General features: G+C 39.2%; 1 protein-coding gene across 1 annotated transcript in view; it reads right to left on the bottom strand.

The window, feature by feature from the left end:
• Unc13c (unc-13 homolog C) overlaps positions 1 to 11,706 on the bottom strand; it is a 573,981-nt gene that overhangs the window by 68,257 nt on the left and 494,018 nt on the right. Inside the window, exons 28-29 of the mRNA XM_008829781.3 lie at positions 9,163 to 9,219; positions 5,715 to 5,795 (exon numbers count right to left, since the gene is read on the bottom strand). Coding sequence (XP_008828003.1) covers positions 5,715 to 5,795; positions 9,163 to 9,219 — 138 coding nt within the window. The remainder of the gene's footprint in view (positions 1 to 5,714; positions 5,796 to 9,162; positions 9,220 to 11,706) is intronic.

Genomic DNA, 11,706 nt, shown 5'->3' with positions numbered 1-11,706 from the left:
GAAAATAAGCGGAGCTTGGGATTAGCTAGCAACCTGTCTCAAAAAAGACAAAAAAAATAAAAAAAAAAAAAAAAAACCAAAAAAAAAAAACACTTTATTTTGTTTATGTATGGTCTTGTCTGTTTGTATGTGCACGTGTTTATGTGGATAGCAATGGAAGCCAGAAGGGGGCGTCAGAGCCCTTAGAGCTGGCATTAATGAGTCACCTGATGTGGATGCCGGACACAAAACGAGGGTCCTGTGCAAGAGCAGTAAATGTTCTTAACCACCAAGCATCGCTCTGGCTTACTTCACCACCTTCTGTCTGTTCTACAAACAGTATTTGAACCATCTGCTCTGTCTCTTACACTGTTGTAAATTCACACCCATCCACACAGAGTTTTCAATACGCCTCAGGCATCCTTTAGTCCAGACTAGAATTTCTTTGGAAAGGAAACAGGACTGCTTCCCAAAGGGGCATCTGGGATGGAATTGAAGACCTGTGGGTGGTTCATGCCCTAACAGTGAGAAGATGCTGTGAACAAGGCCAGTGGTGCAGACCTTGAGGACCTGAACAATAGCCTGGGAAAAGTCAGACTTAAGAGTGAGCTCCACTGAGAGATGAAAGGGATTAACAGGAGGGAGGAAAACATTGTGTGGCCTGTAGAGTGTGTGGGACCTTGGGTTTCATGATGGAAAGGGGGCTTTTTAAAAATGAACCAGGCCTTAGAGATGTGAAAGCTAACATTTTGAAGACAGGAATTGTTCTATTTCATACATGAGAACTTTTCTTGTCTAATAACTCTTCATATAGCTGTGAGTTATCACCACAGGGGAGTAGCCTGCATGTGTGAATCTTTTTTTTTTTTAATCTCTCAATCATCCACTAACTTGACATGCTACTTGTCAGTGATTTAACTTCCTACACAGTTACTGGTATTTTATCTGTATGTATATGTATATGTACGTTTATCCTTCAACATTTGTAAAGACTCCCATCCTAGGCTCCTTAAAACCCTATGTCAGGGTAGAAGTATCTAGTCTATCTGACAAGGGGTTTGGAACAGCGGTGTATGAAGTACCATTTGCTTTATTTTGAAGAATGACTGCAGGTTTTTCTCCCTGTTTCTTGTATTTTTCATGAAACTGCAGAAAATAAAGCACTTCAGACCTGGCTATGATTCGTGGGACAAAAATAGTACTGCTAAATAAAAAAAATCAGGATAAATATTGTCTCAGTGTTTAGCAAGCCATTCTTTTTATAATCCCAGTAAAATACTGTGAATTTTTCCAACTCTTCATATTTGTCATACATTGTAGATCATTCACAGTCTAATTTTACTGGTTTATGGGAGAATGCTAATGTTTTATTTCACAAGCCTGATGATATATATTATTTTGGTTGGTTGGAATTCCCCATCATGATACTTTTACTTCAAACATTAGTAGCATACTTTTGTTTAATCCACACAGACAATTCACTTTGTGTGCTGCTTAGAATTGTCAATTTGACACAAACTAGAATCACCTGGGAAGAGGGAACCTCAATTGAGGAATTTTCTCCATCAGTGTGGTCTATGGCCCTGTCTGTGGGCACTTTCTTGATTGCTAATTGATGTAGGAGGGCCCAGCCCAATGTGGGCAGTGTCATCCCTGAGCAGGTAGGTCTGAGCTACATAAGTAGGATATCTTAGCATGAGCCTGGAAGCAGGCCAGTAAGCAGCATTAATCCTTGGTCTGAGCTTCCATTCCTGCCTCCAAGTTCCTGCTTTGAGCTCCTGCTCTGGATTCCTTCTATAAACGCATTCCTCCTCAAGTTGTTTTCTCTCAGTGTTTTATCACAGCAACAGCCAGGTATCTAAAACCCTTTGCAAGCTTAGATAGGAATCATTTTAAAGACTCTATTTGATAGGTATTCTCAAAATATTTTCTATGCAGCTAGAATCCACTTGTATGCATTTGGTCATATCAGAATTGATGATCACACACATATTTTAATGTTTCCCTTTTCCTGAGAAACTGAAGTTGAGATTCTTTGCCTTGGTGTTTAAGCCTGGGCATTGTGGCCTCAATGCAGCACCCCTCTTTCTTGCTTTGTGGCTTGGCCAGCCCTGGTTGGTTCCTTCACCTAGGCTGGCTGAAGTTTTCGAGCTGACAGTACTCCCCTCTCAATCAGGCTTTCCTCTCAGATCTAAGAAAAGCATTCTCTCATGGTTTTCTATCTCTTTTCAAAATCTTCCAGCATCACTCTCTGGGGATACTTTATCTTAGACAACCAGAGAGAATTCATTAACCTATTTATAGTACCCTGGACTTTGAACAAATACTTCTTTGATGGCTGATATTTTTGTTCCTAAGACAAAACCCCTGATCTCCATTTAATTTCTTCATTATTCACCATCTTTCTTATGTATAGTGAGCTCTCAAGTAATAATTTTGAATTGTGATGCTACAGACTAGGAGGTTACTTTGTTTTCCACATAAGCAGCTGAATTCTAAATAATGCAAAAACTACTGAAAGTCTAAAAGCTGGATAATGACAAAAGACGTTGGTGTGTGCCACCATGGCCAGTTAGAATGCAAATTTCTAGAAAGCTCTGTCTCACATGTTTATTATTTTTAGGGAAACCTCCATGTTACCACTAAATGATGTCAAATTTTACCTCATACGCTATTAGGTTCAGGTTCATATATTGATTTGAGGGAATTTAGAAGGGTGCCAAAGGTCAAAGCAGTCAGCATTCTCCTGTGTATTTTAAACGGCATACGATAATTAATAAATAATTTGGAGTTTGTAAGATTTGAGAATTTTCTTTGATCTTTAAACTCATGTTCAAATAAATAATTGCTTTTGGGAAGTGATCTCTTTCTCATTGCGTGCCCACATTTCTGTGTCATTCTGAATCTTCATGAGATAAGGGTTTGGGAATCAAAAACCAAATTTGTGTCTTTCAGACTAGGGCTTCTCTATCTTCTTTCCATTTGCATGTGCATATGAAGATTGTTGGTTATATGTCTGGTACCTGTTGCTTACTACTTTTCCTTCCAAATCTAGTCAATTTGGCTGCTTTGCTGAGGAGGTATGTCAAAACCTAGCCACCCAATCTATAGTTGTTTGTTATAATTTATGCCACCTCTGCCACATTCTCTGCTCCTGACTTATGCTGAGACAGCAGGTGACTGGTATGAAAAAATAATTATAGCTCCATTAGTGCGTAAGTACTTAAGGTATTAATATTTTATCAATACTTGTATAGAAGCTAGGCTATTTTAAAATAATTTAAAATAGAAGTAATTGAAATATGCTATTCTTATTAAGAAGGCAGCTGTATCTCTGAAGAAATGCTATCCGTGCTGCACCAGTTTGGTCTGTTTTCTATGAACTCTATAGCACCTTTGTTCATTACTTCTTTCCCATCCCTGGTTTACTGGATTTAATTAAGCTAAGGAAGAATGAAGGGTCATCCCCATGGCAGCCTCTGGGAGTTAGGCCAGAACTTTGCTTAGGTTTTCTCCCAACATCCCCAGTGTGTTATAGAGCTCTCTGGCTGAGCTCTAGACAGACACGGAGTCTTTTTCAGTCCTTGTGGTTACAACTTGGGCAAGGTAATGACAGAATTCAGGCAAAAACTTAGGCAGATAGGCAAACCACTGGGCCAAGAGAATCTCCTACAAGGCACAGAGGTCCTAAGATAGTGATCCCCGCAGAAAGATTTGGCATCACAGAAAATGGGGATGACAAGGGGACCAGAGTCAGACTCTAGCTCTGGGGAGTGAGACAATAAGATACTGGGAATCAACAGCAGGTGGCTTTGCCCTCAGAGCACAAGCACTGGCCATGTGGCTGAGACTGGGTTAAAAGGTTTGCACAGATCACAGATGACAGAGTATTTGAGGCATAAGCTGTGGCTCAAAGGGATTCACATGGGGACTGAGCTTGTCTTAGAGTTAGGAGAGAATTCAATCTGTAGTTCAGAGTCATGCAGCTCCATCAAGAATAATTAGAAAGTGCTGGGATTGGAACAGGTGACAGGTTGACTGATCAACTGAACAGCCCTCCTTATTTCCACAGAACACATTTTATTTATCTCCTAAAGTCATGAATTCTTCCAGTAAAATCTGTAAGTGGGTGAATTCATATTCCAAAAAATATTTTTCTTTTCAGAATGATTTCTCATGTGTTTCTGTTAGCATTTCCTGTATATAGCCAAGAGAAACTCTAGGTCTACAAAGGTTTTTGAAAAAATTCAGAAAGAATTAGTTTTGAATTTTTCTTACATTTTTAGGTTGTCCATTTTTTTCTCTCAAACATATTTTGTAATAGTAGGTGTGGTAGGGCACACTCATAACTGTAGCACTCAGGACAGTGGTGAGGCTAGACTGAGCTACACAGTGTGAGCTTGTCTCAACAACAACAACAAGGACTGAAGAGGAACTGCAGTGGTAGAGCACCCACCTATCATGTGCAAGATACTGGGTTCAGTCTCTAGTCCTGGATAACAATGCAGCATGACCATATTTCTAGAGAGATTCTTGCTTCCATCTGAAATTCTATTTCTGTGATCCTACTGCCTGGACTCAGTACCACAAAGCTCCTTTTAAAAACAATATTTTATTTATTTATTTTTATTTTATGTGTATGAGATTGCCATGTCACACAATGCCCGTGGAGGTCAGAAGAGGGCATCCAATCCCCTGGAACTGGAGTTATGGACAATTGTTGGCTGCCATGTGGGTGTTGGGAACTGTACCTGGGTCCTCTACAAGAGCATCCAGTGCTCTTAACCAACGAGCCACCTCTCCATCCTGGAACAAAACTCTTATTTTATAACTTTTATCTTGCAATTTTCAACCCAGAAGCAGCAAAAGATGGTTTTGCATTAAGTGATGAACTTGCAAAGCAAAACCCTTGTGGTTCTATGAGGGTGTGCAGTTATTATTCCCTTAGAAATCTGTTTTAGTAGATACCGTTGTGGTGTAGGGATCTGTGCAGTGGGAATTCTGTGGTCTGTAAGCATCCTCTGTAGCCAAAGCTCTTTGCTCTGCTGAATATGCCAGATAATAGATGTTCCATCCAGTGAGGAGTGGAAACAATGGACATAGCTTAGATTTAGGAAGTAAATTCACTTTCCTAGCCCTTTACTAACACACACACACACACACACACACACACACACACACGAATAATTTGGAAAGAAAGCTCTATTTAAGTTACATCTTGGGACGTATACATTTAACCCATGCTACGATATTATGATATTCTGGTCAACCTATGTCTATGAAAAATTAATGCACACAGTATAAGACTTTTGTGTTTTCAGAAGAAAATAAAATAAAATTATTGTATCACTAAGACATAGTAGAAAGTCTGGTATTTTAAAAATCATTTCCACAAGCATAAAAAGCATACATTCATATTATACTGACCTAAACCCCTCCTGAACCACCTGTGTGACTGGGTGTGAGGGTGTATGTCGTTCTCTGAAAATATGTTACAGTGGAAGTTTCATTCATGTTTTCTAGAGAGAGACAGAGTAAAAAAGTACAAAAGTGTGATGTGGATGAACTAAGGGATGAAAGGACTGGAGAAAGGTCTGGGTCCAGCACAGACACAGACACGGAGGGCAGATGGCTGTCTTCTGACTCCAGGCTGGCACAGCTGTACAGAGGTGCACTAGGGGGTCCTTACTCTGGAGAGGGGCCTCTGATGCACATCCAGGGACACCGTAGCTTACCTTGATGGTGGCCAACACCATCTCCATAATTGCACATTGTCTTGGTGTCAGACCTTTGGCCTCTTCTCGAATCATGTGTTCCTAGAAGACAGGTCAATACCTGCTCAGAAAATGACAGGTACATTCATTTAACTACTTTCAAACAAAATCTGCACAATGCAAACATTTCCTAATTATTAGAATATCTTCATGTTAACACAGTTAAAAGACTCATTTTGTCATGTATTTGATAAATATCCATTTTGTCAACGGAAAGCAAACTCTGGCAGAGATGTGACTTTATTTTCATTGCGAATTATGTCATAAAGAAGGCAAAGAAACCCAAAAACTATGTCTCAAATGTTTTTCACCTAATCTCTTGCTTGGCGTCTGTCCCACTGAGGAATAAATGCCTGACGGCAGTAAGATGTAAGTGGTAAATATCGGCTTCTCTGAGTTACGCGGATGCCCTCTATTCTCAGTGGAACACCCCCAGCTGACCCCTTCTCCGACCCCTTAGTGCTTGCTCTTTACTTGGAAGAGTCCCAAGAAGGAACTGAATTTTTCTTTGGAGATTTTCTCCTTTATAGTCATTTCAATACTTAGAACTGATCTCGTCAATTTTACAATAGATTTTCCTAATTGTTCCCCGTAGTAATGCTTCAGCCCATTATCCAAAGATTATTTAAGGAAATAATGATAGAAAGTTAGAGAAAATAATATGCAGAAATTTTTCTAAGAGAAAAAGGTAGACATCCCCGGTGCCATACAATGCTACAATCTTCCAGGGTTATGGTATTCCATTTAACAATGCACTTATTAATGTATGTTTTTACTGATTTAAAAATACCAATAAATAATGTATGTTTGTATATAAAACTGTAATTGTTGCCAGCAGTTGCTTCCTATCACCCAATAAAGGCTTGTGGTTAATTCACAATCTCGGATGTATTCCAAGTATTTTTAATACTGTGTGAACAATTTAGAAAGACTGATGAGCATTTAATTTTATTTTTACATCAAATAAATCTGGTCCTATTCTATAACAATTCCAACCTCACATAATATGAAGTGATCCAGTGCATGTCAAACTGTTCCATGAATACTTAACAGCTTAATTTTAAATCATATTGAATTGAAAGGACTAAAATCAAGAAATACTGAAAAATGAGGGGCGCTAGCACAGAGATGGAGTAAATGTAGAAAAGTAAGTCGTTCTCTGTTTTCTTTTCTTTGGTTTTGGGTTCTTTTAAATGACATAGTTATCTGTCTACATCCGTCTAGCATCTACCTCTCCATATATGTAAGTTCTGAAATTACCCATCAGTACGATTATTTCTAATAGCGTCTTTCCTGTTCAATCTGTTTTTATATATTATCACAAATATAAATGGATTTAAAAGTCTCTGTTGAGGAAGCAGCACAGCTTTGTTGAAATTGGAAGCTTTGTGTGTCACAGTTTCATTATTTTGAGCAAGATTTTAGAGGATTTCTAGAAAGGCCTAGTAACTAAACAGGGTGATTCAGGACCAAGTTCTTCTGTCTGTGCTCTGGATAGCAAGACTGTGTTCTCAATCTTCCTTATTACCTCAGTGCTGATGGAATAACCCTTTCAGAACATTTCACTCAAGTGTTCTGCTGGTAATTAATAGCATTCACCTGAATGTAAAAGACTAGGGGCCTCTGAGGAGCACTAAAGTCTTTACTGTGCACTCTGTTTCTTCCCACGCAGAAGGCATGCCTGCTTTCTGGGAATCCAGTATGCATCTCATTCAGAGTTGGTAAGATTTGGACAAGGTTCACTGTACCTCAGCTCAGGCCTGGTTATGTGTGTTCAGCCAACTGGCCCATGACAGTTCTCAGTCTGCAACGATTAGCTTAGAAATAGTGAAAATACTGTCAGAGCCAATGATGAACCTGTGTATTGGTAGACATTATCGAGATAGGTCGATGATAGGTAGAGATAGGTCAATTATGGAGATAGGTCGATGTTCTTTTGATAATATTGTTTTTGTTTTGTTGTTTTACAAGATCTGAAGTTCAAAGGATGTAAGAGCGAGGCAACCATCTAGCAACCAGAAGGAAGGTTTGCTGGGCAATACATCAGTTCTGAGAGATGGTGAGCTACAGGGTCTTTGGGACATAGCTAAAATCCCTTACCAAACACTCATAGGAACCAGATCAGTCCAGTCTATAAAATCTCATGTAACAAAACTTCACTCTTTTCTTATGGTAACTGGACGTTTTATCACTTGAAACAAACAAGTCAATACAACATTCAACTTGGAAAACTGAAGTTTGGGTGACAGAGTATGTTCATAATACGCAGAAGGCACACACACGGTTGGGAGAATTTCTTTTGTAATGAGATTTATGTTGTTTCACCATCATGGTCTTATATAAGAAACTTCAGCACTGTATTAATCCATTTTTCAAGGTAGGGTCTAGAAAGCCCAGTGTGGTAATAAAAATGATAAAGTGATAGAGAGCCAAAATCCCAAAGAACAGTTTAGTACTGAAAATATACTTTCAATCTTTCTTCTTAACCATCCACAACACTGAACACCTGTGAGAAGCGATTTTAGGTGATGGTTGTATCTTTTAAATGGATTGTTTTAAGGCTTTATTTTTGAAGAAAGACATAATATAGATGATAAAATTAGAAGGCTGAAGTTACAAGGCACGTGTTTTATCCCAGTAAATAATCATACAAGCTGATTACCCTTCCTCTGTGCTGTAGGTATAAAACAATACCACTGTTATTCGTCTAGGAGCCACCAGCTGGAGGTAAATAAATGAAGTGTCCTCTATACACGGGAGGTGGCACAGTGCTCAGGGCAATCCTATTGAATCCTATTGAAGTGTTGAAGTTTTCTGTGTTTTACAAATATTACATTAAAGATTGGAAAGCTAAGTGTTTTAGCTCCTGCATCATAGTTTGAAAATAATCTGAACCAAAGTCTCCTGTCTCTGGAGCTTGTCCCTTGAACTCTGTTCTAGAGGATAGAAACAGAATAGAAACCATGTGCATTCTATCCAGCTAAGTTCCTATCTTGGAGGCACTCAAAGTTTTGGGAATCCTGAATGATAATTAAGGGCAAGATTATTTTGTAAACAATTTTCCACTTTTAATAGATGAAGAGATCTACGAGTTCAAGGTATTCTTTGATGTGTTTCATTTTCCTTTATCAAGTTTGACTTCGTGATTTTCCTAGGCGTCACTGGACTCTACAGCACAATGTTCCATTTTTGCCTTTGTTCAAACCAAACAAGTTTAACATATGGCAGAAAACATGCTTTCTAATTTGCTCCCAAGGTTTGAATTTTGTCAAGCACACTGTGAGATCACAAGCCAGTGAGTTCTGAGCCTGGGCTAGCTGCTGACCCATGAGCAGTAGGTGAAGCTCCTGCAGAGCTGTGACCAGCTCAGTAGCTCTCCGCTGCCTACTGGTTCCCTTGAACTCATTACCTTCAGTTTGGATAATTGCCCGAGATCTTTAGCTGCAATGAAGATCATCTGAGGTCCCTAGAAAGAAAAGAAAGACTCAGTCTGAAGTTCATCAGTATCCCGATAGAAAAGTTGCCAATAGAAGCTTTTATTGATTTCCTTTATGATTACTTTGAGTTTTACATCAGATATCCCTAAGGGCTCTGTTCTAAAGATGGAGCAAAGATGACCTGGTAAGGCTGGTAGCATAGCAATCTGCAATAGCATCTCACTTGTGAGGGTGTTAAGTTTGGGTTACTGAATGGGCTGCCACTCAGGTAACCAGTCTAATGAAGTATATGGACCAATCTTTTTACTTTTAGCTGAGTGAGGTCCTCACTCTACTCCCCAAAATAAATCTATGTAAAAATCTTAAGATTTTTGGTTGCACATGCCTTTGATCCCAGCACCTGCGAGGCAGAGGCAGGAGGTGTTCTTTGAGTCCAGCCTAGTTTACATAGTGAGTTTCAGGTCAGCTGGGGCTACAGGGAGATCCTGTATCAAAAAACAAAAACAAAAAAATCTTAAGACATAAGAAAGTAGAATGTTCTTCCTGAAATGGTGTCCCATCTGTCAGTGACCCACCTAACCCCTCCCTCACTGGGAGGTTCCTCTAGAGCATTGGGGTCCTAAAGAACAGAATCTGGAAGCCAGTGGGATAAACCACCCAAAGAAGTCCTAAATGCAACAACAGAGACAGGTCTCCTGGTATCCATGGCTGGAAGACGATTCAGTTTGGCCAAATTCACTAGCAGCTGGGAGGTAATTTCATAGTAAGGGAAACCAGCTACTCCGAATTGTTTTGTATGGTCTCTTCCCACTGTAGAGTGCCTGGTCATTAGCGAACAGGAACCAAGATTCATCATTATTAATTATTTTAGTGTCAGCACCAAGTACAGTGCCTAGTATGTGTGAATTAGAAGTGTCAGTGAATGATTTAATGATATGGTTCCATACTTGGAGATTCTAATGCCCTTTCCTAGGAAAGACCTTGTATAGACAATGAAATATTATATATCTGTCTCTTATGTAACATTGTATTTTCATTTGAAAATCCAAGTCTTCAAATTTGTACAGTGCAGTTTGTAGTTGAGCTCACAAGCAAAATGACTGTGAGCAAGATAACCAAAACTCAAGCAAATTTTTACTAAAGAACCATTAAAAATAATTGCAGGCCAGTAAGATGACTCAGCAAGTAAAGGCACTTGCTGTTATGCTTGATGACCTGAGTTGGATCCCAGAACCCACATAATAGAGGAGAGAACCTAGTCCCATAAGTTGTCCTCTGGCATTCACGAGGGTACCATAGCACAGGCACTGCCCCAAACACACATAAATAAATAAATGCAAAAAAATAATAATGGACAGCTCATAGGGAGAAAATGTGGGTGATGGCTTCCTAAAAGGATATTAAAATTATAAAATAGACTATGGACCACAGTTGTGGAGTTGGACACTGGCTGTGCCTGCGAAGCTCCGAGTACGGGAGAGGGTAGTCCGCCATGCATTGGCTCCATTCAGGAGGATCTTTCTATGTGCAGCTATTCCCCCACTGGTTCTCTCTCTCTGTGCAGTAGCCAAGGTAAGGTAAGAGCTCTTTTTTGCTGGTGTTACAGTTCTGTTCTATCCCCATGCTTCTGATTAAGGGAAATTTGTATACACCTCGGCCTGGTTTCAGATTATACTGATGTCCCTCCTGTGCTGATCAATTACATGAAAGGTGTTGTGGCAGTATTAAATTTTATTAGCTATTGTCACCAAATAAGATGTGTGTGTTTGTATATTTATAAGTGATTTGACCATGCATGGATGTAGGCTGTAAATGATGAAACCATACATTCATGGTTAAGCAAAGCTCAAAGTAACTTGTATTTTGTCATTTACTGGCAGTAAGTTGACAGAAAACATATTCCTCTTGCATCTTGGTACATTTTATAAGAAAATGTCTTCTGTACATATAACATTACTGTATTAATTTAGACCAAGTATGCATGGCTAATGGTGTCAATATGTGTTTCACTTTATTTTATAACTACTCATTATTTGCATCAATTTACCTTCCTCACTCACAGAAAAAAGCCCATCACTCCCAGCACTGATTAGGTCATTGCTTGGTTCAGCATATGTGAACTGAAAATCCAGCATAATGTAGCCAGTTGACTATTGTCTGACTCTGTTGCTGACTGATCTTTCTGGTTCTCTTTTATTTTACTGTGTGTGATACAATCACATCCTTCAAATCCATAGAAAGCTGTCTTCTCTATTAACCTCCAAGCAGGGAGGCAACAGATGAAAGCAGGAAGGAAAGATGATAAAATTCAATATCACTGTGCTAGAACTTCCTTCTTGAGCTATAAAATTTAAGAATAATGGCTACATTTGAACCTCAACCAATTTCTCCATGAATTCACAATCACTAAATTTAAAAATTGTGTATCTAACTAGACATCCTTATGAATTGAAATTGGACTGCTCTTCTTTCCTCGTTTCTTCCCCTTCTTCCCTTTTTCCTCCCCTCCTCCCTCC

The sequence above is a fragment of the Nannospalax galili genome, unplaced genomic scaffold (assembly GCF_000622305.1).
Source record: "Nannospalax galili isolate Female #2095 unplaced genomic scaffold, S.galili_v1.0 scaffold213, whole genome shotgun sequence".
NCBI classification, from domain to species: Eukaryota; Metazoa; Chordata; class Mammalia; order Rodentia; family Spalacidae; genus Nannospalax; species Nannospalax galili.
Note: the sequence above shows the minus strand (reverse complement) of the source record. Positions and strands in the feature narration are given on the sequence as shown.